Genomic DNA, 26,070 nt, shown 5'->3' with positions numbered 1-26,070 from the left:
TGCAGTCTGAATTAAATACATTTTTTCAAGGTTTTTAGACCGACATGTTTAAAAACTGGGATATTCAGTAGCCGTAGACGTACAGTATAGGCTTCCAATTCACATTGTCTGCATAACGCTTCTGTTTATACAAACTCAAACCTCTTCTTGCAATCACAAGCATGAAGATGCTGTAGGCCTACATAAGCTTACCAGTGACAGACCATCATGCAGCCTTTTATTATATTGGATCAGTGCTTGTTAGTTAAATAATAAATCAGATTGCCAAATGCTTCCACTGACATGAGTGTCTTTGGTGTTGACGTACACTGAGAGACACATTATTCGAGCAAATCAGCAGCATTGAATGGTGAGGTGTATTTGACTGATAGATAAAGAGTAGATAGATAGATACTTTATTGATCCCCAGGGGGGAATTCAAGAATTGGCATGTAAACCTAAACATTTCATGATGATCAAGGACTGCTCCTTTAATGTGATGGTGCCACTGTATTATATATTATTCAAATGTTCAATAGGAACAAGTGTGTTCCGAGTTTGGCTCCTGCATTTCCATGTTTTAGCATGTCAGGCTTCCTGCTTCAACACTCTGGTTTTATGCTTGACGTGTTGACATGCAAAAACCCGCAGAAGTCATTTACATAATATTTTGTATGCACAGTGACACTGAAAGGTTGGCCCACTCAAAAAACAACAACAAAGTACTCAGAATAATCAATAATTTACTTATTTACAATAATTCTTCTCACAGTGTATCCAGTGTTTGTATGATTTTTTCATGTTATAACATACAAAACATGCTGGGTCTGATTCACTCTCTTTCATAGTTCCACCACAATCTTAAATCTTACAATTCTAACATCAACCTGATTCAAATGTATGTAAGGTATTCATTTTTGAATCAGGTATTGCATCATAGAGCCTCAGCAGGGACTGTGCAGGATGGTAAAATGTGAAGTGAAACAGTAAAGTGTTTATAGTGCAATGACAGACCTTTATGTGTTCTAGTCACAATCAGTTTCAGCAATCAGTGTCTTCCAGTCTTTTCAGAAGTATTAAGGTGAAACAAAGGCAATGGCACATTTCACCTTTTTCACAGAACATTTGATCTGAATGGCCTTGCCCGATTATTATCTTGTTCTTTGCAAGGTAGCGTTTGCTATTCTTCATTGTGGGAGAATCCACAATGCTCCACAACCCATAATCCCATATAAGCCATAACGAGGTGCCCACTGCATATGGCTTCTCTTGAGCACGGCTTTGAAAAGAACCGGCTCTTAAACCGGAGGTCAAACGGTGCTCTTAACGCTATGCTTCATTCAGTAGTCGTAGTCGTCGTCGTCGTCCTGTTCCGCCTGCTGTCTGGCCAGCATGGCCTGGATGAGGCCGCTGGGGGTGGACGAGGCTGGGGGGCCACCCTGAGGCACTGCAGCCCTCACACCATTGAGGCCTGTGTCGGACATGGGGGGTCGACTACCAGGTACCGCAGCTCTCATAACACCGAAACCACTCTCGGACATGGGGAGTCGACTGTCAGGTAGCGTGGCTCTCATACCACCGAAACCACTCTCGGACACACCGGAACCACTCTCGGACATGGGGGGTCGACTGCCAGATACTGAAGCTCTCATACCACTGAATCCACTCTCGGACATGGGGGGTCGACTGCCAGATACTGAAGCCCTCATACCACTGAATCCACTCTCGGACATGGGGGGTCGATTGTCAGGTACCGCGGCTCTCATACCGCCGAATCCACTCTCGGACATGGGGGGTTGATTGTCAGGTACCGCGGCTCTCATACCGCCGAATCCACTCTCGGACATGGGGGGTCGACTGTCAGGCAATGCTGGAAAGATAAGATGGAGGGGGTCAGTTATGTGGGGAACAGGGCTTCACCTGGAAGATCCATTACAAGAGTGACATCAGCTTGTCATGCACATGCCATACTCTGTCAGTGATCATCACAACTGGCCATCGACCTTACAATGTCAATGGGACATTATTGGTGACCGTAAAGACAGCTTTCAAAAATACTGAGCTTCAGCTTGGATCATCTGTGATCATCTGCCACTGCATTCAAGCCTAAAACTAAGCACAATTTGGCATGACTGTGCCAGACCCTCCTAGCCCACAAAAGATTACCAAAATATGCTCGGCCTTGTTTGAGTCAAGAATTCCAAAACCAAATCATTCTCATTGTCTGAGCGATGCCACACAGCCACTTGTTTGTGATCTCTTGCGTCACTCTCTCGTTAGCAAGAAGTAGGACACGGGGCTGGATAGAAATCAACAACGCAACACACGGTTCTGTGTTTCTGTTACAGAGACAGATGCTTAGAATGTGCCTCAAAGTGTAACTATATTGACATCAACACATCTGTTAATTGATGGCTTAATGAATAAGCGTCTCAGCAGGGTGCAATGAGCAGTGCACCTGCATGACCCTCTTCCCTGTACACCAGGGTGGGGATAGCCTACGCTCTCTGTCTGTCTTCATATTTGAAACATGGTCTGCAAACAAAAAAGCCTTCATCCATACATACACACAATCCAACAATCCAATCTTGAAGGGAAGCAATCATTGATGTCATCCAATCGTACATGGTGATGCATACACTACAATGTATGGATTTTAATTTGCATGACTGATTGACAGATTGATTGATTGACATATTGATTGATTGATTGATTGATTGATTGATTGATTGACTGATTGATTGATTGATTGATTGATTGATTGATGAGCTACTCACCCTCAGAGCCAGGCTCTGCATACCACTGCCTATTGCTGACATTCTGGAAGAGGTTGACATTCATGAAGTCAGATATATACCTACACATTATTCAATGTATGTGAACATTAGAAATGAAATGTTTTGTATGCCAAATTGCCAACTTAAATGTAAAGAACACATTAGATATCATTTACAGGTACACAAGACAATAAAAGCTGTGAAAACCAACCCTCTGGTTATTCGTCCTTGTTTTCAGTTTACCCCCTGAAGGTTTTTTTGATTTCTGAAGCTTTTGTAATCTTTCAAGCAGGAATGCTTTATCCTTCCCTTCCTAAAACACAATGGGGTACTCTGATCAGATCATATTCACCAACAACTCTAAAGAGTTATTCTACTGTTGACTACTATTCTATACAAATACAGAATATAAAAATGGAAAAAACTGCTCAACAACAACAACAACCACAACAACAACAACAACAACAACAACAACAATAACAACCAACAATAACAACCAACAATAACAACCAACAATAACAATAATCCATACAGAAACTATTGGGCTTTGCCCCTTCTATGCTCGGGGCTTGAAAGGGTTTGATAGAAAACCAGCCTTGAGTTCAATAAAAATGTATTGATAGTAACTCACATTGACGATCCGCTGTCGGAGCCGGATGATGAGTAACTTCCGACCCTCTTTCAGTTGCCAAAAGAAGTAAGTCAGCACTCTGTCAAGAGGAACGACACACAGAAGCACCATTAACTCTGTTTTCATAGCCAGTGGACAACAAAAAAACAACTTATCCACTGAACATTGTTTTCAATTTGATGCTTCAATATTCTTCTGCTTAGTTTGTTGCTCTCTCTCTCTCTCTATTACACACACATAGGGCAAAGACACTGCCTGGTCAAAAAAAGATCACCACCTGGATTTAAGTGAGAGTAAATAAATAAGTAAGTAAGTAAGAGCCTCCCTGTGGGGCGGCGGTATGATCTGGGGTGGCTGCAGTTGGCCAGGTCTAGGTTCAGCAACATTATGTGCCCAAGGAGGTTAGCTGACTACCTCAATACTGGATGACAAGGTTATTCCATCAATGTTTTTTTTTCTTCCCTGATGGCATGGCGCATATATTCCAAGATGACAATGCCAAGATTCATCGGGCTCAAATTGTGAAAGAATGGTTCAGGTGTGCTAGAAAAGACTTTGCACAGTGGTCCGAATCTCCTGTCGTCAATGCAAGATCTTGGCGAAAAATGAATAGATGATAATTGATAGAAATAAATGGTGCTAAAGGCGGTCCAACGAAGTAGAGCGTGTGACTGTTTTTGGCTAGGCAGAATATTTATTTCTCACACACACACACACACACACACACACACACACACTGCAGTGACGTACAGGACTAAAAGGCTGATGAGGTAGAAGAAGATTTCGCTGCGGATCACTTTCTGGTAGATCCACACCACCCAGTCCTTCTCTATGCTCATCCACGCCTCCACCACGGCAAACGGGTTCTCCAGGCCTATGAACGGGCCGCACAAGACGGAGGGCTTCAAACTGAACAGAAACACAAAACACAACACACCTCCATGAGCCACAGCGCTGGCAGCTACAGACTCACAGACTGCAAGTAAGTAAGTTAGCAAGATAACATGGAGATACTCTCCTTAGACTCTAGAGAACGCAAAAAAAACCCAAGACATAATGTTTAAAGAATATGTTGTTCTACAGCTTATATCAAGGCTTTACATTGTGAAGTCAGAACATTTGCAAAGTCTGATTGATATTTTATAGCATCTTGCTATTACGTAGCGTTCTCAGACACAATCACTGACACGATGACAAAATGTATGAACAAATCCTAAATAAAAGCACTACGGAGCAGCAGCAAAACAATGCTAAATGTCATGAGACTGCTTTGGCATGTCAGTGGTGTTTCTTTTTAAAACAGCAAAAATGCACCACCACCACTATCACCATGGGCTCTTCTCATTCGTCTTTTTATCTATCCTCCCTTCCTTCCTTCCTTCCTTCCTTCCTCGGTCCTCCGGCTCGTTCCCACTGATCTAGATAAAGAATGATGGGGCGGCAACAATGGGATAGTCTATATCCAGTGCTCTTTATAGATCAGCGGGAACGAGCCGGAGGACCGAGGATCGAGGATCAAGGAGAGAGGTTGAGAAGGGGCCCATGAAACCTGTCTAAAGACAGAGACCAGTCAAAGTAGAGTACCTCCAGAAGGTGTAGGCAATCACAGACAGCGCCCCGACGTAGGAGGGGAGGAAGAGGAGGCCGATGAAGATCGTCTGCATCTGCGCCGCCCTGCCTGACTTCCGCGGAGGCTGGCAGTTGTGCATCAGGCTCACCTGGGCAGAGAGGAGTCGGGACAGGTGTAAACGACAAGACTATTACCAAATCAATGAATCCATTTACGGTTACGGTCAAGTTACTTAGCAGACACCTTTGTCGAAAGCAAATTTAGTGACAGATAAGTGATTAGTGAGAGATCAATTTAGTGACAGATAAGTGATTAGTGAGAGATCAATTTAGCGACAGATAGATTTAGCGGATGTGTGACGTTTCCGTGGCCTGGAAATCCAGACCCAAATCTACAAAGATTTATGGTCCGGCTTTGACTGATGGACATGGCCCAACTCTTATGGGGCGGCACCGAGTACACATTTGAAAATATCACTGAACACAATTGGAGAACACAGCGACTCTGGCCCGCCTATATCAGATACAAGGATGTGATTGGTGCAGCTCGGCTCCAACGGTGTGGGTAAAGAGCACCATTACTGATTGGCAGAGTGACTCAAATTAAATTGGTGCTCTTGCGAGAGCCCTGAATTTCCAGGAAACAATGCCAAAGACAGTAAATGTAGGGGTACTATATTGTTCACCTATGGCTATGTGGCAGCACCAGACTCCATTCACAGGATATATGTTCATGTTTATGTTTATCTATTTAAAAAGGGACAGTGTATATTAACCAACATGTTCATTAACATAAGACATGCAAATGCACCAGGTTTAGCCATTCAAGCTAATTGTCATCTGCAGTCCCTGACAGGTTGACGTTACAAGAGAAGTGAATTGAGACATATGAGAAAGGTGGAATATGATGGCTCCAGACACTGAAGGTTGCATACATGAAAGTCCATGGAGGGAATAATCTCTGTATTACCATGTCTGGCTGACGTTTTGCAAGACCGCAAATAAGACCTCGATTGTCTTATCAGTCCAAACCTTGTTCCTTGTCTGAGGATTTATTATCGCACGCACACAATGTCCTTGAAACCGGTGTTGTTGACACAGTAGGCCAACGGGGACACCTGCGGTTTTGTGATTGCATTCCTAATCGATTCAGACCGCATTTGCGGCCCACGATAAGTCAGCCTGATGATATTATTATGTCATCTCTCCCACAGCATCATGGTGGCCAGATGAGGAAGATGGATCAGTGGTGGCTCAGTGTAATCTGGTCTGGATTACTGGACCGTGGCGAATGACGCACTTTTTTTACACTCTGGCTATACATCTGGAAGCGGATACAGACTTCCACCTGTATAAAATAGACCCCTGAGCACATGGTTGATTGACACGTAGTCGGCCCTAGTCAGCTGGTGTTACCACATTGCAAAATATTACAACACAATCATTACTTTGCTTTTTTTCTATTTCATTTGAGGACCACAAGAGGGAGCCCTATACCATCTTGAGCTCTTTCAGCATCACTGCCTTTTCAGTCAGTCTTTCTTACTAACAAGCATTTGTGTTGGGAATGATTAACTGCCATCATTTTGTCAGTGTGTACAGTACATGGGGGTTTTACCTTTTTGACGTAAAAGAGAATGAAGAATTTAAAGATCTGAATGACTGTCAGCAGAGGTGAGAAATAGATAGAAATCCTGTGGACAAAACAGACAAGAAGCTCAATCTTAACAAATGAATAACCTTTGGGTGTTGCACATCAACCACATCACACAGGCTTAAAGATCACCTCATCCTGGAGATCACAGTGTTATCAATTCAATTATTCACTTATAAAACTCTTTTTAGTGTACCGTGAAACCGGGAAGTTTTCAGACCCTTTCAATTGTTTTCAGCATTTTGCTATGCTTCAGACTCCTCTCAAAATGGATTCAATTATTTTTTTTCTCATCAATCTACACATAATACTCCAACACTCCATACAAAGGTGTGTGGGTTTTTTCAAAGACTGAAATATGCCATTTACAAGTATTTAGACCATTTAAATAAAGTTGTTCAAACTTGTAAAAATAAAATACTGAAATATTCCATTAATGGTCCTTGAGATGCTTCTACAACTTGACTGGAGTCCACCTGTAACTAAATGAATTCTCTTGGCATTATTAGGAGAGGTATACACCTCTTTATACGATGTAGGAAACCTTGAAAGGGTCTGAAAAGTACAGGGCAACCAGGAAGTTATCAGGTAAGTATAAGGTAGTAGTAAAGGTAGTAGTACAACTGTCATACCATGCCAGCGTCTGAGAGTAGATGAGGTCTAGAACATTCCGTGCAATGTCAAACTCAGGAACCCCAAGGCTTGGCACACACTTTGTGCCAATAATACTGTGGAACAAAAGAACATAGACACATGAGCCAGTTATGATGACAGAACCCAAAAGAAAGAACCGGAACACACAAAGACTTGAGAGCCTTTCATGTCTTTTTAAGGGGTTTAATGGGTTTAAATGTTCTCAAGTTATTTGTGTGCTCTGCTTCTTCCTGTGGGCTCAGTCAACTGAAGTGACTCATTAGGAGTTGATGATTCTACAGTACTGTAGAATTAATTATATTTGTTTAATAGATTACAGACATTCATTGGATTATTAGTTTCAATTAATTATTGTTGTCTGTGAAACGGTACAGATTAATAAATGTAAGAGTGCCACTGTTAATCTGTTAATGTCACAGTTAAAGGCAAACGACAACTCAAATGAATATCAAAATAAACTGCCATGCTTACTTGCTCAGAAATTCCCCAAAGAAGGATCCTAGCAACAGGAAGAAGAAGTCGACCACCACCAGTCGGTAGAGAGACTGGCCTACAGAGGACTCCCAACACTACGAAAGAGAAATAACGAGTGGGAATAAAGACAATCATCACTGACAAAGCGATATGTGAATTGTTCACAACAGCATTGTGGTGCGTTCATGCAAATGGGAAAACACGTTTTCCTAGTATAAATGCCATTGTGAACGTCATCTCATGTGGGAAACTGGGGGAAGCGTTTGCTAACAGATTTTCCCAGTTGTGGGCTTGTTGTCACTTTTATAGTCACATTTTAGTTAATTTGTGGTCCATATGGACTTTCATGTCCAATAATTTTGATGTGAATTTAGGAATTTGCCATTTTTGTCAGTTGAACGCCGCATATCGTAAGCAAATACAGTTTATACGATTAGTCATCGTATATCTTAACCTTTGATGTGGCATCATTCGAAGACACATTCGAGGCAAAGCACATGAACGCTCGCTGTCAGAAAAACAACGCAATCACAGGGAACGGTCCGTAATATTCCCAGATAAGGCATGAATGCACCATTCGTTTGAGTGGTTACCGTGTTTGTTTCGAGTGCTACTTTCTGCATCCAGTAGTAGCAGAGGATCCCCAGGATAGACATCTTCAGTAAGACATTTCTGCGGGTAGAGAAGACCTGCGATGAATCACCGCTTACAGTACGTGCCATGCTGTAGGTCACATTTACACCTTTCCAGAATCCATTTAATTGGTTGATTTACACTACAAACATATTTACAATGTACGTTTTGCACACGCAGAAAACAATACAAAAGGAAAACATTATACTGTGGGCAAACTAACATAACTCAACTAACATAAATCAAATAAAGTGTGATATTTAGAGAGTGGGAGGGTCAGTGCGAACCTCAGGATGACCGCGTAGACCTGCATGCGTGGATTAGAGAAACGCTCCACCTTGTTGAAGAGTGAGTAAATCAAAGGGACGACCAGGTTGACCAGAGACACCACAAACGGCACCAGCAGGGTTGCGGCATCCGAGCCTTTGTCGATTTGTGTCTGTTACAGAAAAACAACAATAACATCAATTCTCTTCAACAGGAAATATTTAACATTAACATTCTAAGTGGATGACCAATCACTTCAGATAGCCTTTGTAATCCCTTGTGTGTTATTTCTGTCTGTGCACAGCTCTCACAGAGTAGCCATTTCCTGAGTATGGGTGCCTCTCAACTTCTTTCCTCGATCCTCGATCCTCGGACCTCCAGGCTCGTTCCCACTGATCTATAACTAACACTGGATAGACGATCCCATTGTTGCCACCCCATCATTCTTTATGTAGATCAGTGAGGACGAGGACCGAGGAGGGAAGTGAAGATGTATAAAAGACAATTGAGAGGCACCCTATATTCATCCTTTTCATCGATAGTCCAGGGGTTCCCAACTTTTCTGAATTTCTGGTGACCCCATATTGGGGTCTTGACCCCAAGGTTGAGAAACGATGTACTAGTCCATAGAACCCGCTTTGTAATGATAGTGTATAAGCCATGCACCGCAGATTTAAGCCCCCTGAGATGAACGGTAGGCTACCTGCTCAAATTCAGACAGGAAGTAGATGGCGGCACAGGCCCCGATGGCCAGCCCCGTGGCCAGCAGCCAGAAGGCCAAGTGGACCCCAACGCGCTGGAGCTTCTCGGACGAGGACAGCTGGTCCTGCAGGGCCTTTTCTGAGAGAGACTCCTGTTGGTTGTCCAAGAGAGAGGGTGAGGAAGTTGAGAGAGGTTACTGAGGATCTTGAACTCAGAAAAGCCTTCCTTACACAAGGAACACAGAAAGGCTAAGTCATGCGATGCACACACTTAAAAAACATATACCAGTACTAGTTTGCTTTCATTTCCTGTTTGTCTGAGGTTAGGACATTACAATAAATAATGTTCTCCCAAGAGGTCTCCCTGAGGTGATTTTGTCTCATAATGGTCTCAGTCCTTTAAAATAATTAAGTTGTGAGGACACTTTAACATGCTTTTTGTTTTGTTTTGTTTTTTTACTAAACGGGATTTCAGTGTTTTTTACTCCTACTAACCTTGAGCTGGACGGTGAGGTTGGCTTTTCGCTGGCGCACGGCTCTCTCGTTGACCACGCTGAAGTCCCAGCTGCAGAGAACGGTCCAGGCCCCACCGGAGGCTCCTTCCAGCACAAAGTTTCTTTTGAACGAAGTTGCCATTCTGCAGGAACAACCGAGATGTGATTACAACTTCAGTTCTAAACTCTTAACTTAATGCTCCAATCCGCAACCTTCAAGACAACAGCGACCTTCAAGAGATCGAACTTCAGCCAAACTACCACAGAAGTTACACTACAACATTACCAAAGTTCAAAGCTCTACTAAAACACTATGAAACTTGGTCACAGCTGAGGTTGTGTGTGTGTGTCAATGTCCTAAATGTGAATAGTTGAGGTGGAGAAAATGGCCGCCATCTGACCTGTATAACAGAGAGACACCACACAGCACCATGTACACCGCGGTGGTGAGGAGGTAGGCCAGCTGCATGTTGTATGTGGCATTGGGAGGTTTTCCGACCACGTCTCCACTGTAGCCACCATAAAACATTATTGTGTTGCTAAAATAACCCTGTAAAAGATTTAAAACGCACATTAAAACTTTGAAACATGCCCGAGGAAAAACAAACACAAACGGATAAGACTATTCAGTAATGTTTGTATAATGCTTGAAGAATGTATAATACAGTAAACCAGTCAAATATCATGGGTAATCCACTCAGGATATTTCATCTGTTCATATCTTAAGTTCTCCTAAATTACCCCAGGATTAGTAAAGTGTCTCTATCTATCTATGCCATCTATGTTTTCCGATGATAATTACAGTGCATGAAAATGCACTGTACTGTTCTTCCTAGTATTCTTCTTATTATAGTGCATGAAAATGCACTATATTGTTCTCCCTAGGTTTCTTATTAGAGTGCATGAAAATGCACTCTACTGTTATCCGGTTTCTTCTTATTATTATTAGAGTGCATGAAAATGCACTCTACTGTTATCCTGTTTCTTCTTATTAGAGTGCATGCAAATGCACTCTACTGTTATCCGACATCTTCTTATTATTATCGATATTATTATTCTTCTTCTAACGCTTTTTGTGCGTTCAATTCAGCTTCAACCGTTTGACGTAGAAACTTCATTCAAACTGCGCTGCGTAGGTCTTACTTAGGTGACTTCAGCTATGTTTTTTTCAACTTTGAAAACTTTATCGTTGAATTTATATTAATTTTTTAAAACATTTTTTCTCCCATAGACTTAACATTGGATTATGACATCATAATAGGGCAATTAGAATCTTATGCCAGGTGGCCAGCCCCACCTGCAGCAGCTCTCTCTCTCTCAGGCTTTAAGCATACAATCTCTCTGAAGACTACACATATCCTGTTAAACTGTTTCCTCTGTCCACAACTGTTTCAAAATAAAAGTCCTCACTGCAATAATACACTATTAAATCATTTAACCATTGAAACTACTCAACTATTTAACTGTTCAACCATTCCAACTGTCAGTTATCATCAACTATGCCTCCAGTCAACTACATGAAACCTCCATGTACCTAGCAACCAACATAGCAACCATTAAAATTAAGCGTTTATGACCGTTTCCATAGCAACCAACATGATTTTACTACAGTAACTTCTTTATTCCTGATAGTGGCCACCATAGATACCCTATCAACAAATGTTTCAAAATAAAAGTCCTCACTAGCAAGTTAGCTAGTTAGCATGGTTAGCATTGTTAGCATAGTTAGCATTTTTAGCATAACTGCTAGAAATGGTTAGCTAAGTTAGCTAATCAACCTGGTTAGCATTGTAAGCATAGTTAGCATTGTTAGCATTTTTAGCATAACTGTTAGAAATGATTAGCTAAGTTAGCTAATCAGCCTGGTTAGCATTGTTAGCATAGTTAGCATTTTTAGCATAACTGTTAGAAATGATTAGCTAAGTTAGCTAATCAGCCTGCTTAGCATTGTTAGCATAGTTAGCATTGTTAGCATTTTTAGCATAACTGCTAGAAATCATTAGTTCAGTTAGAACTGTAATGTTTAAGCTGTAAACTGTCTACCTTCACACTATCAGCTTTCTTTAAACTATGCAACCACCATGTTTACCCTAGCTACACCTTAGTAACTATATCTACATTATCTACTCTATCTATACATTTTTGCATTTTCATGCACTCGTAATTTCCCTGGAATTACATTCTCTAGTTATTTTTATTTATCTTCTAACGTTTTTGTGCGTCCAATTCAGCTTCAACCGTTTAACGTAGAAACTTCATTCAAACTGCACTGCGTAGGTCTTACTTAGGTGACTTCAGCTATGTATTTTTCAACTTTGTAACTTTTATACTTTTTGAACTATTAAATAAAAACTATTAAAATTTCCCCTATAGACTTAACATTGTGATTATGACATCATAATAGGGCAATTAGAATCTTATGCCAGATGGCCAGTCCAGGTGCAGCAGCTCTCTCTCTCTCTCTCTCAGGCTTAAGCATACAATCTCATTAAGACTACAGATCCTGTTTCATACTTCCTCTGTCCACAACTGTTTCAAAATAAAAGTCCTCACTGCAATAACACACTATGAAATCATTTAACCATTGAAACTACTCAACTATTTAACTGTTAAACCATTCCAACTGTCAGTTATCATCAACTATGCCTCCAGTCAACTACATGAAACCTCCATGTACCTAGCAACCAACATAGCAACCATTAAAATTAAGCGTTTATGACCGTTTCCATAGCAACCAACATGATTTTACTACAGTAACTTCTTTATTCCTGATAGTGGCCACCATAGATACCCTATCAACAAATGTTTCAAAATATAAGTCCTCACTAGCAAGTTAGCTAGTTAATATGGTTAGCATTGTTAGCATAGTTAGCATTTTTAGCATAACTGCTAGAAATGATTAGCTAAGTTAGCTAATCAACCTGGTTAGCATTGTTAGCATAGTTAGCATTGTTAACATAGTTAGCATTTTTAGCATAACTGTTAGAAATGATTACCTAAGTTAGCTAATCAACCTGGTTAGCATTGTTAGCATAGTTAACATTGTTAGCATTTTTAGCATAACTGCTAGAAATCATTAGTTCAGTTAGAACTTTACTGTCTACCTTCACACTCAGCTTTCTTTAAACTATGCAACCACCATCTTTACCCTAGCTACACCTTAGTAACTATATCTACATTATCTACTGTATCTATACATTTTTGCATTTTCATGCACTCGTAATTTCCCTGGAATTACATTCTCTAGTTATAGGCGATTATTCTTCTTCTAACGTTTTTGTGCGTGCAATTCAGCTTCAACCGTTTAACGTAGAAACTTCATTCAAACTGCGCTGCGTAGGTCTTACTTAGGTGACTTCAGCTATGTATTTTTCAACTTTGTAACTTTTATACTTTTTGAACTATTAAATAAAAACTATTAAAATGTCCCCATAGACTTAACATTACATTATGACATCATAATAGGGCAATTAGAATCTTATGCCAGGTGGCCAGTCCAGCTGCAGCAGCTCTCTCTCTCTCAGGCTTAAAGCATACAATCTCTCTGTGAAGACTACATATCCTGTTAACCGTTTCCTCTTTCCACAACTGTTTCAAAATAAAAGTCCTCACTGCAATAATACACCATTAAATCATTTAACCATTGAAACTAATCAACTATTGAACTGTTCAACCATTCCAACTGTCAGTTATCATCCACTATGCCTCCAGTCAACTACATGAAACCTCCATGTACCTAGCAACCAACATAGCAACCATTAAAATTAAGTGTTTATGACCGTTTCCATAGCAACCAACATGATTATACTGCAGTAACTTCTTGTTTCCTGATAGTGGCCACCATGGATACCCTAGCAACAAATGTTTCAAAATAAAAGTCCTCACTAGCAAGTTAGCTAGTTAGCATTTTTAGCATAACTGCAAAAAATCATCAACTAAGTTAGCTTATCAACCTGGTTAGCATTGTTTGCATATTTAGCATGGTTAGCATTTTTAGCATTACTGCTAGAAATCATCGGTTAAGTTAGCTAATCAACCTGGTTAGCATTGTTAGTAAAGTAAGCATTGCTAGCATAATTAGCATTTTTAGCGTAACTGCTAGAAATCATTAGCTAAGTTAGCTAATCAACATTTTAACATGAATAGAAATCATTAATTAAGTTAGAACTGGAATGTTTCATCTTTAAACTGTCTACCTTCACACTATCAACTCTCTGTAAACTATGCAACCACCATGTTTACCCTAGCTACACCTTAGTAGCCATATCTACATTATCTATCTATTTTTGCATTTTCATGCACTGGTAATTCCTTGGAATTGCATTTCTAGTTATTTTTCTTCTTCTAACGCTCGCAATTCAGCTTGAACCGTTTAACGTAGAAACGTCATTCAAACTTTGTTGCGTAGGTCTTGCTTATGCCATATGTGCTTTGTATTTTTCAACTTTGTAACTTTTATACTTTTTAAACTATTAGTTAAAAACTATTACCATTTCTCCCATAGACTTAACATTGCTCATTATGACATCACGGCAGCAATTAGAATGTTACGCCAGGTGGCCAGTTCAGGTGCAGCAGCTCTCTCTCTCTCTCAGGCTCTTGAGACTACATTTTCTGTTCCCCTGTATCAACTGTATCAACATAAGTCTTCCTAATTCCATCCAACTTTCTATCCATTCATCTTCTTCAAACCATTCACTCATCCACCCATTCTAAACAGTCTGCCTATCAACATCAATTAGACGATCTACATTCAACTTTTAAACAATCTACTCTGTCTCAGGCTCAGGTATCTCTACACTCTGGCTCTCTTAAGACTAGCCAGTTAAATTGATTACACCTGTATCTGTATCTACTACTCTCAGTAGAGAGCTGTGTCTCTCCATTCTACAAGAATATAAGGCACATTCCATCCAACTTTCTATCCATTCATCTTCTTCAGACCATTCACTCATCCACCCATTAAACTGTCTATCAACATCCATTAAACTCTCTGTCTATCAACATTAATTAGACTATATTCAACTTTTAAATTATTTACTCTGTCTCAGGCTTCATACACTCTGGCTCTTAAGACTAGCCAGTTAAATTGATTACACCTGTATCAACTGTCAGTTTCTCTGGCTATAAGCATACAATCTCTCTGAAGACTACATATCCTGTTAACTGTTTCCTCTGTCCACAACTGTTTCAAAATAAAAGTCCTCACTGCAATAATACACTATTGAATCATTTAACCATTGAAACTACTCAACTATTTAACTGTTCAACCATTCCAACTGTCAGTTATCATCAACTATGCCTCCAGTCAACTACATGAAACCTCCATGTACCTAGCAACCAACATAGCAACCATTAAAATTAAGTGTTTATGACCGTTTCCATAGCAACCAACATGATTATACTGCAGTAACTTCTTGTTTCCTGATAGTGGCCACCATGGATACCCTAGCAACAAATGTTTCAAAATAAAAGTCCTCACTAGCAAGTTATCTAGTTAGCATGGTTAGCATTGTTAGCATAGCTAGCATTTTTAGCATAACTGCAAAAAATCATCAACTAAGTTAGCTAATCAACCTGGTTAGCATTGTTAGCAAATCTAACATTGTTAGCATAGTTAGCATTTTTAGCATTACTGTTAGAAATCATCGGTTAAGTTAGCTAATCAACCTGGTTAGCATTGTTAATAAAGTTAGCATTGCTAGCATAATTAACATTTTTAGCACAACTGCTAGAAATCATTAGCTAAGTTAGCTAATCAACATTTTAACATGAATAGAAATCATTAGTTAAGTTAGAACTGGAATGTTTCAACTTTAAACTGTCTACCTTCACACTATCAACTCTCTGTAAACTATGCAACCACCATGTTTACCCTAGCTACACCTTAGTAACCATATCTACATTATCTATCTTTTTTGCATTTTCATGCACTGGTAATTCCTTGGAATTGCATTTCTAGTTTGGAGATTACTGTGCGATTAGTGTCACTGACGGGAATGAAACTGATAAAATGTGGTCCTCTGATGAGTGTCTGTCGCCTCGGCCAGCCATAAACGCTAGGTAAAATTCAAGACTTTTTCTCAGTGGTTCCTTGTTGGTGGAATGAGTTGCCCTGTGCTCTCGATTCCTGTGATAGTTTTGGGGTCTTTCAAGAAGGGTCTAAAGGCATGCATTTAGTTTATTAAGCGTTTCTTATGCGTTATGTTTGCATTTTATAGTACTGTATTTAGTTATTTTCATTAAGCCATTGATTGAATTGACATTATAAATGAATAGAAAGCATCTTTTCTACATTCTGTTAATGTAGCCTATCATACGATTTACATTTTTAGAAGAGGAAAAAAATGCCTCAGAAAAAATAATTTGGCAACCCGGTTGAAGATCGCTACTTTGGACCTTGTTAATACTCCAAATGGGATACACACAAACCCTTGTTGCCTTGTTGCCAAGTCATGTCTGCCCATGAAAGACCTCATTCAACTACAAGTTCATCAATATCTCTCATCTCAAATATGTACAAAGCTTAAAGGAAGTGGCCACAACTCTGGCAAAAGGCTGTTTACATTTGAGCCCAAAAAATCCAATAACTGAGCCACTCCCTCAAGTTCAGAGTCAGTGCTCAGAGTCAGAGGCAGACTCAGTGCTTTGCAGTATTTTTTCGAGCACAGAATGGACAGTAAGTGGCCCATGAGGAGACACTGATCAAACATGCGTTGGACCAGAATCACCGACTTCACATTTAACGCTGCATCATTTCTTTAGTGGCCTGCGAGAATAAACGAGGACGCAGCGCCGTGTGCATGCGCGAAAACCCACCATCCCCGTGAGAAGCTCCAGTCCGTTGAACTTGGCCTTGTCGGGGAAGGGGTCTCCGGACACCAGCTGAGGGATGGCGATGAAGCCGAAGTTCACCAGGAAGGAGAAGACGTTGAACATGAGGAGCCACTTGAGGAACAGGAAGTAGGAGAGGACGCCGGAGCCGAACTTCCCGCCGACCTCCTTCATGAAGCCTTGCCACAGCGCCAGGGTCTGCCGGACGGAACCCGAGCCTGTCTGCAGTCTCCTGAAAAACTGAGACAGACAACCATCAGTGGAAAACCTTACCACACAGACTAGAGCTACTGACACAGTGAAGATGTAAAAAAACATAACTTCGCTTTGGACAAAGGCGTCTGTTAAATATCTATAACCACGGCCATAACCAACTAAACATATCAAAGGCATCAATTTCAATATTCACTTTTTCAACTTTCACTCTTTCATGGACTTGGAGTGCATTGTTTTTACTGTTCTTATGTTCCATCAAACCCATGTCTTTTGTGTGCTCCAATTGTTCTATTATAACATGTATTCATTTAGCAGGTACTTTTATCCCAAGCGACTTACGGAAAGAGGTTACTGTAACTAGTCGAACAGTGGGAACTTAGAAGTTGATACCTGAAGTCAGATTCACTATCAGTGGGAGGAAGATGATATTGTTCACCCACTAAGGTGTTCACTTTTCAGGCATCTCAAGTTTCTCAGTATCAGATCAGAGGATGCCTCTCCATGATAATGTCACTTTCACTTACACTGCTGTCTAATTTAGTACCAAAACAGTTTCTCCAAATGAGTAATCCAGCCAAAAAAAAGCCAAAATACTCAACAAAAAGGGTCTGTTAGACTTTGTTAGTATTCCATTCCTGCACACATTCTTGAGCGACTAATGGTAAAATAGGACACTATAATAGTACGCATGTCGACGGGAGGAAAGGGAGTGGAGTGATACAGCTGTTACTGCTCTTACCATTGAAATCCGACCAGAGCAATCAGCACAGAATGTGAATTGGTGCTTTTGCTTGGATGATCTGTACGCCAGGACTTGACCCCTGGGGAAGTAACATTGATGCACTAGTTAACGCTCATATCCACTTAAATGAATCACATACTGTATGCAACTAAGCTGCCAAAACCATTAAACATGTACAGTATGTCAATAAAATGCAGAAAGGTTTAAGTAAAAACTCTCAGCAGTCTTTCAGGGTTGAGGATACTTTTGGAGTTTCCCCATATTATGGCCTTAAGTTTGGAATATAAAAGCAGAAGCCCTGTCTGTTCTGGTCAAAAAACTCATATGACCTCCAGACAACTGATAACGCCACTAAGAAAACCACACAACACATAACACAACATGACCACATTCATGGTTCAAGACTATCATGTCTATCAGAGCACAATTCCACTTGCTAGTGAAGTCTGTGTGTACAGAAGCTCCTTTGTTGATGATTTTGTGTTGTCTCTTTTGGTTCATTGTCAGTATATTTATTGGCATCATGACTCATGAGTGTGTGGAGGGGGTGAGTTTGGGACACTAGATACCACTGCTGAGCCCATGACACTGAGGTGTCATGGGCCAAATTTAGTGAAACGGCTATGAAAGGAAGGTGCCTTCTTGATGCCTAGACCAGTAAAATGCTCTTGAAGGCTGTTGGTGATGATTTTGTTAGTGGTTTCTTATTTGTTAGTGACTATACCTTTATCATTTGCATTATAGCATCTGTGTTGGGTAGTCACACAGGAAAAAGATAAGACAGGGTTCAATTGTGACCTACTCTACAGCTTGCTATCAATCATATTTCCTGCTTCTCTGACGGTAAACGATGTGACCTCTCCCGCATAACCAAATATCGCCTGCCAATCTTTACTACCTTCCAGGTATCTCATTACCTCACACACAGGCCGTGAGCAAGAGTGTCTCTCTTTTACGGCCGAGCTTTACGGTTGACTCAGGGCAATAAGAGCGGAGCACACAGACCTTTGGTCAGCGCCGCAGTGGTCCCATCTTACCGTATGTATTTCTTTTCACTGAAGCTCATCGCCAGTCCGCGAACGGCCGTGTCGCTGTCTTGGGTCGACATGGCAACCAGTTTCTTCACCAGGTCCTGTTCCTCTGCGGGGGAGGGGAAGGGGACAAATAAAACATTCGACACCACTTAACCCGCCTGATTGGATTCATTAATGTTTTAGAATAACACAACAATAGGCTCTCGTCAGGTGTGTTGGTTCCTGGAAAACAGCTAATATGGCTTAACCAATAAGGTGTGAACCTCACACACAGTTCATATAGTAGGCTATGTCCGTGGGGCCTCTCAGGGGACTGTCTGTTCAGATCAAGGTCTTGGTCATTATGCTATATTAAGCTCCAAGAAAGATTAGCCGCAAACAAATGATACAATACTGTATAAGCCTTTTAACAAAGACACAACATAGAAAAGCTACCCTTTACTTACATTATGGGATCCATTTCAAAATAACGATTTCATAAAAACACATCAATTAAACTTCCTTAAACAATTTCTGCTCAAAATGTGATTCATATTACAGTAATTTCCAGCATATAAGCCACATTGTGTATAAGTCGCAGGGCAGTGTCTTATGCAAGTTAAAAGAAACAAAACCATATTAATACCACATTAACTGTGTCCGTGTATTAACCTCATAACTGAAGAAATCAATGTATAAGCTGCGGCTTATAGTCGGGAAATTACGGTAAATCTATTACACACTGATATCACTAAAAATATTCTGACATAACCTTTCCGTCCAAACATGTGTTTTGAATGTAATTAGACCAGCCTTTTCCAAACAGACTAGATCATTTAATCAGTCATTTGGCATACAGACCAAAGGGTCTAGTACGCAGATCAGCTCTTTACCGTTCTCCATCTCGTCCTGGATGTCCTCCTCCGTCAGGCCCAGCCTGTCCAGAGCTCCTGACCCCCCCGGGAACATACTCATCCTTCTTGATCCTCGGAGACGCATTGAAACGGTGTCTGTAAACATGGCACATGGAAAAGTAAACAGTCAGACAGGATAACGGAGTATGTCAGACAAAGAATTCTATTGTGGAACATTCCGGACCCCCTGAGCAAACAATTATGAGGACAGCAGCAACCAGAGTGTTGACGTAGTTTTTTTTTTTTAGCATGTTAAAATGTCATTCTATGGAAATTCTTAGCTTGAGATGAAGATATTGCCTGAAGTGAGCCGTGTCCCACTCCCACATTAGGACTTTCTGACCGGGACAATAAGAACATGGGAGAAACGCACAACTCATTCATGCCGTCTTCTTTTCCCTGAGTAACGCTAAACAACGCTAATGTCTCTACGTGACCCCATTGTGACATGAAGCATTTTCCATCTGACTGTTTTTGGTGGAATGACACAGTCCTTATCATTGTAGATTATTACTTTTATCGCATGTTCATTGATATGTGCTGTGGAACGGCCAAAGGCACTTTAGACTTAATGCTCACACTCTTCCCCACTAGGCACACAAGGAAACAACCCTTACATTCTGGGTGGGGGGGGGGGGGGGGGGGGAAAACCCATCTCACTTATGTTCACCTGAGTGGTCACAATCCCTTGGTAAACTTTGCCAGGGTTCTTCCTGGGTCATAGTCATACTATAAAGTTTATCAATCACTAAGAAAACCATCAGCGGAAACTCTAACGATTTGTCATCATAATGTCATTAGCCATATACTGTATGTCATCAATTAAAAAAGGCCATTCTTATCGGTTTAAGATTGTTAAGAGAATAAAGAGCTCTTTTCCAAAACGCTACAGATACGTTTTTAAGTCAAACATTAATGACATTAATACAGTCTACAGTCAAACATTAATGACATTAATGAGTCATGTTATCTGATATATCAATAAAATATCAATAAAAGTGTATTGTTTTGATTGAGTAAAGGTGACCATCTAACAATAGTTTCCAAATAGTTTCCAAAAGTTTTGGAAAAGGGCTCTTCATATTATACTACACATTGCATTATACTAAACAGAACACACAGGCTGGTAATTGTTGCCTAACGTGTTTACAAATTGCCTCTTCAAATATCTAACAGGTAGCCACTTGAGTAACTGATGAATGGACCATTATGCTGGGAATGGTTGCATGCGCATTGCGCAAGCTGCTAACCCTACAGTTAATGTGTTAACATGAACATGAACAGCAGCACTGGAACCTGTTGATGGTTCTTGAGTTACCAAGCACTTTAATTCCAACAGTTGCACATTAGAAAAATATAGTTGTTATCCCAGCGCAAAACAGACACACACCTGCACACACACACACCTGCATACACACACACACACACACACACACACACACACACACACACACACACACACACACACACACACACACACACACACACACACACACACACACACACACACACACACACACACACACACACACACACACACACACACACACACACACACACCTGAGTGCAACCTGAGCCCCTGCGGGCCTGCTGTGTGTGTTAGTCAGACTTACAGCTCTGCTGCGGCCGCCATCTCGGGGTCTCCGTCGGAGGGTTGGAAGGGCTCATCAGCACGGACGACGAGTCTCTCCAGCTCTCCCTCCAGTCGCCGCGGGAGACCCCGCCGCTTGGCGTCGGCGCGGCGGCGGCGCTGTAGGCTGGCAGCATCTCAGCGGGGCCCCGGGCACCACCGCCCATCCCCGCCCCCGCTATGTGCCAGGAGTCCTGGCCCGCGTTATAAGGGTTGCTGTGGGGGAAGCCCCTGGAGAACCTAACGGCAGACGGCAGAGACACCGTTAATTAGCACAGGCGGAGAGGGTGTACACCGCCCTCGTAAACACAGCTGAGCTACAAGCATAGATATATCTATGAGCTACGAGGAGCAGGATCCTGAGGGGAGTGGAGGTTTCGTGTTAAAGAAAATCAGGGATCCTTTAATGTAGTGGTTCCCCACCATTAGGGGCCTCCAGAGATTTCAGGGGGTCCGCACAACGTTGCCTGGGCTGAGGTTGTGAGGTTGCCAAAAATTATTTTTGTCCCACATTTAAATTCATGTAGCTATTTATTACCTATGACCTCTGAACTTGCGTAAGCAACCTTCAGGTCGGGTTAAGCTAGGCAATGGTAATTCATCCCTGGACCCCGATTGTTGAATAAAACAATGTCTTGTGTTTGTATTCGGGTAGGAGTTCGGGTAGGGGGCCCTGGCTTGTCTTAGACACAGGCAAGGGGGCCTTCCAGGAAAACAGTTTGGGAAACACTGCTTTAATGGCATCCGTGTCAAACCCTTGAAACATCAGTCAGACTTTAAGGTTCGTCATAAAGAAATTTGGAGATAAAATAAAATATTATTCTACGTGTGCAGATCAGTGAACCTTGAACCAGAGAAGCATCTATTGACACATCTAGACGCTGAAAACTGCTGTAGATCAATACAATTTCTTTAAACTCTAACAATTAATAATATCAGTTCTAACAATACCAAAGTACTATGCACACCCCATGTGTAAACCAGATTTTCTCTGACAGCTTTGTCATTCTTGTGGTGTTAAAAAAAAGCTGAAATATATAAATTATGGACTTTATCACAAAACAATTAATCATCATAACATTAATGTCAGATAACATTATACAATTAACATTATGTAACACTATATCAAACACCAAATGATATGTGATGATATGTCAGTACCCGACTTTCCACTACATCAGCTTTGTCCTTCCATGCCAAGACAAGGAAGCATAACTCATGGAACAGTTTTACATGGAAATATCATTGTTCCTAAGCCCGGCAACACATTTGTTGTCAGCAATGAGGTACGAACCCTCTGTCTACTTCCAAAGTGTCGCTATCATAGTAGGCAGGGTTGCCGGTCCCCTCGTTGCTGTAGTAGTGGGACATTGGCTGGCACTTCTGTTCCTTTGAGTGCTTCCAGATATGTTTCCTCACTCTTTGATGTCTAGAAAAAAAAAGAAAAGTGCTGAAATACAGCCCCAAAACTCACACATTCGGTTCTTCTTTTAGTAGACTTTAAAGTGGATGTCAAATGCCATGAGGGCATCTTGCTTTTGGTTCAGGTGTAAAGTGATCATAGAATTTGATCCCAGTTCCCAAGGTAGACAATGTGGGGCAGTTCATTGACAAACTGATAATAAATATTTCATAGAATTTATACAGCGAAGGCCTACAATGAGCACAAATACAGAGGTAAGCTGATCACTAGAGCCTTCAATGCCATGGCCATGTTTAGTTTGTGGTTTCCATGCCACTATGTTCAGTAGTAGTCTAGGCTATATCACATTTGCTCTCCTAGGGTGGCTCATGGTCATTTAAAATAGGCTATCCTTTAAAGGTGAAGATTCTCACAGAAGTGCAACATGACTAAACAGTAACTGTAGGGTAGCCTATTAGGTCTATAAATCCACCTATTAATGTATGTTTACAAATAAATTTAGCACAGGCTGAAAAAATGATGCCGTTGTCTAGACTATACTTTGCTGATCCAAAACGGAATAGCCTACTCCGGCTGCTTGCTCACTGACAGATGATTCGATGTTGCTTGCATTAGATTAAGTGGCACTGATGCGCTGGAGTTAACGAGGATCAAAGAAGGGAAAAAAGAAAAAAAAAGTCAGCCTTCAGCTTAGTAAATTTAACGCAAAAATAAAACCTCAACAATAGCTAACCAGAATACACAAATGAAGCTGTGTGGGTCCGTGGATCTTCTGGCCAATCGATTTTCGTTTCAGAAATCAGAATGGGTAAACAAAAAATAAAGAATATTTCACTTTTTAATTGACAATAGAAAAACGGAAAACGCAGATCTGGTCGTGTTCTGTTTTCACCAGTATTTTTCACACATCGAATCACAGACAATAAAAATAAACCCCAAAATCCTGAAATGCATCTTGTAAATTCTGAAATCCATCTGTCAACTGCTTCCTTCATGACGTTCCACGATTGATGACGTGTCTTCAACAGATGTGGCACCTTGATTTGTCAACTTTCTGAAACTGGAGACGAACGAATACAAATGTGCATGACATCTTTAAATGTCAAATTGATGGTAGTAGGCTACGTGCACTGGATTATGAATATGCCACCAATAAAATATTACTTAAATAAAATAATTAATTCCACATGGGTATCGAACCGCTACCCAAAGTAACACACTACCATGGTGCCAGCCACGCACCTGTTTACGCCACGAACCAACCAAAAACGGAACGTGAAGTGCACTTTATACCATTAAAACATGTCAACTCATGTTATTATGATTGTAGCAAGCTAACATGACTGATCATGTTACAGTATCTGGCTACCAAGCCATTTAGTTGACCTTCTAAGTTGGCTATCATGGTTAAGTTTTACAAACGTTAGGCAGTGGCCGTCTCTAACAGAAACATGAACGCCAGCTGAAATAAAAATTTTGTCTAATTGTGTATCCTTTTGTCCTAGACTAGACTATCCTTTTAAGAATTCAGTTCATGAAACACTGCCATTGAAACGCAATGGGCAGGAAAAGTGTCTATATTTTGCGCAATTACGCACAAGGATAGTAAAAACTCAATAATACTATAGGCTAGGATATTAACGATAATGTTGCTGACATGTAAACATGGCTTTGATATATGTTTTAGAATATGCTAGTATGTCTCATTCTGTGCATTGGATTGTGTTGTGGCGTAATAGGTTATTGCTTGGAGGTTTACTTTATGCTATAGGCTAATCTGTGGGTTCAATCCTCGCCTATATCCGTTGCTTTTATATTTATGTCTTTTTAGAGCAGCAATGCTTCCACAATGTAGGCTACAGATAGACTAGGTGGCCACAGACAGCCTGAGGAGCAGGCAGTGAACATGATCGGTCATGTTAACTTGCTACTATCATGATGACATACAGTTTAACTTCCTGTGTTGCGCCACCTACCCAGTCCATCACACCCAATGAAAAAAAAAAGAAAAACCAATAATGCTTAACAACAAAATCACGGACCATTTTTGTTGTCTGTAATTCCATGTATGGAAATTACTGATGAAAACAGAAAACGACTAGATCTGCGTTTTCCGTTTTTCTATTGTCTAATTAAAAAGTGAAATATTCTTTATTTTTTGTTTATCCATTCTCATTCATGAAACGAAAATCGATTGGCCAGAAGATCCACGGACCTGTGTGACTGGCTTCTCCAGTTCGTTAAACAAAAAACAAAAAAACACACACACGAGAATTAGGCTATACATCGCCAAATCCAAGGAAGAAACATTGAATATCTGCGTGCTCAACTGACAGTAGCCTAGCCTACTCACCGATTTTGAGTCCCAGCAAATTAATCAAACCTGCTATCATTTCGATGAAATACTCTATTCTTGTCCCTGGAGCAGACCAGACCGCTAGTCCTGCCGTCTCCTCCTCTGGTAAACTGGAAAAGTGAAGTTCACGGAACTGTGGTCAGACTTCAGCGCGTCTTTTACAGCTGTCTTTGGTAACAAAATTCCTTCATAAAAACGTCAACAACTTGCCTAAATGGTTTGGTTAAACAAACGACGTGGGGGTGTTGAGTCTATGATAATGCGAATGATAAGTCCTGCACAGTTAGGGCTGCGGCAATTAGACAAGCTCTTGTCTAATTATTAACGTGCACTAGGCTACCCTGGGCTTGGCAGACGTCCCAGAAATCCAGTTGTCTATTAAAATGTAGACAGCTGATTTTATGATTGAGTTTATAGCAAACCCAATCTAAATGCATTGTACAAGCTAAACTTCATTCTGTCCCGTTTTCTCTGACTTCACTTCGCGAGAAAACTAATAGCCTAGCACAGCACAGTCCTAAACTAAACCAAATTGCATTTTTTTCCATGGGCGACCATGCGTGCCTGTTGCTTGGGACACTAAACCTGCCCACGTCAAGACATTTAAATTATTCAAATGTTGCAACTATGGAGCCTTTCAGACAGATTTTAGTAGGCTACCTGGATTAACGTGTGGAATAAAAATGAGAGGTGGAACCATGGTGGAACGCACTGCTCGAAGTGCAGTTTGTCTATGATGTCAAATCAGGATCGGCCCCCTCGACGAATCCAGGAAGTGCAAACTTGTAGCTGGCTGGTGCGGGAGGGGGAGACTGTCGGAACTCAAACAAGCTGCAAGTTTTATCCAAATTACTTATTGGAGCTCAGAAGACTTGTAACAGCTGTCAAAGTGTAGCGTTTTCGCAGAAATGCTGTAATGGACTCCGTTGACGCAGGTAAAGTTGATCGATGATAATTTTGTTGTCAGCGGGCAGGTGAGATGATACGCTTTATCAAATATGCTAACAAGATAGCAAGATACAGCTGGGAAGATAAACGTTAAAGAGGCGTCTGTGCTTAGCCTAACTAGCCTGCATATAATATGCTCTGTTGAAGTGAATCGTATTTCA

General features: G+C 40.9%; 2 protein-coding genes across 4 annotated transcripts in view; one reads left to right on the top strand and one right to left on the bottom strand.

Moving 5' to 3' along the window:
* Nucleotides 1–617: 617 nt before the first annotated feature.
* On the bottom strand, nt 618–25,753 carry LOC134090473 (transmembrane channel-like protein 5). Of its 3 annotated transcripts, XM_062544256.1 has the most exons (22): nt 25,622–25,746; nt 24,959–25,071; nt 22,477–22,611; nt 21,166–21,422; nt 19,532–19,648; nt 18,663–18,765; nt 17,623–17,704; nt 16,653–16,907; nt 10,235–10,383; nt 9,835–9,976; nt 9,342–9,491; nt 8,659–8,810; nt 8,332–8,410; nt 7,736–7,833; nt 7,243–7,338; nt 6,575–6,650; nt 4,972–5,105; nt 4,138–4,296; nt 3,388–3,466; nt 2,968–3,069; nt 2,757–2,799; nt 618–1,849 (listed from the first exon to the last, which is right to left on the bottom strand). In XM_062544256.1, the coding sequence occupies exons 3-22, from the start codon at nt 22,551–22,553 to the stop codon at nt 1,320–1,322; spliced, it is 2,880 nt and encodes a 959-aa protein (XP_062400240.1). In that variant the 5' UTR covers nt 22,554–22,611; nt 24,959–25,071; nt 25,622–25,746; the 3' UTR covers nt 618–1,319. The 3 variants fall into 3 exon arrangements, with proteins under 3 accessions (XP_062400240.1, XP_062400241.1, XP_062400242.1); XM_062544257.1 differs by lacking the exon at nt 24,959–25,071 and having other exon boundaries at nt 25,622–25,753; XM_062544258.1 differs by lacking the exons at nt 2,757–2,799; nt 2,968–3,069; nt 25,622–25,746 and having other exon boundaries at nt 1,652–1,849; nt 24,959–25,410.
* nomo (nodal modulator) overlaps nt 25,717–26,070 on the top strand; it is a 39,337-nt gene continuing 38,983 nt past the window's right edge. The window contains exon 1 of the mRNA XM_062535156.1: nt 25,717–25,896. Coding sequence (XP_062391140.1) covers nt 25,878–25,896 — 19 coding nt within the window. The 5' untranslated portion in view covers nt 25,717–25,877. The remainder of the gene's footprint in view (nt 25,897–26,070) is intronic.

This window comes from Sardina pilchardus, chromosome 1 (genome assembly GCF_963854185.1).
Source record: "Sardina pilchardus chromosome 1, fSarPil1.1, whole genome shotgun sequence".
NCBI lineage: Eukaryota > Metazoa > Chordata > Actinopteri > Clupeiformes > Clupeidae > Sardina > Sardina pilchardus.
The sequence above is the reverse complement of the archived record's forward strand: the minus strand, read 5'-3'. Positions and strand labels throughout refer to the sequence as shown.

Bases quoted from the DNA above. Each gene is read 5' to 3' on its own strand.
- LOC134090473 (XM_062544257.1), bottom strand. From the start codon at position 22,553: ATGTCCCACTACTACAGCAACGAGGGGACCGGCAACCCTGCCTACTAT. The intron at 21,423-22,476 runs GTTCGTACCTCA...GTCTGCCGTTAG, and splicing joins ACTTTGGAAGTAGACAGAGG to GTTCTCCAGGGGCTTCCCCC. The intron at 17,705-18,662 runs GTAAGATGGGAC...TTACTTCCCCAG, and splicing joins AGTGAAAAGAAATACATACG to GGGTCAAGTCCTGGCGTACA.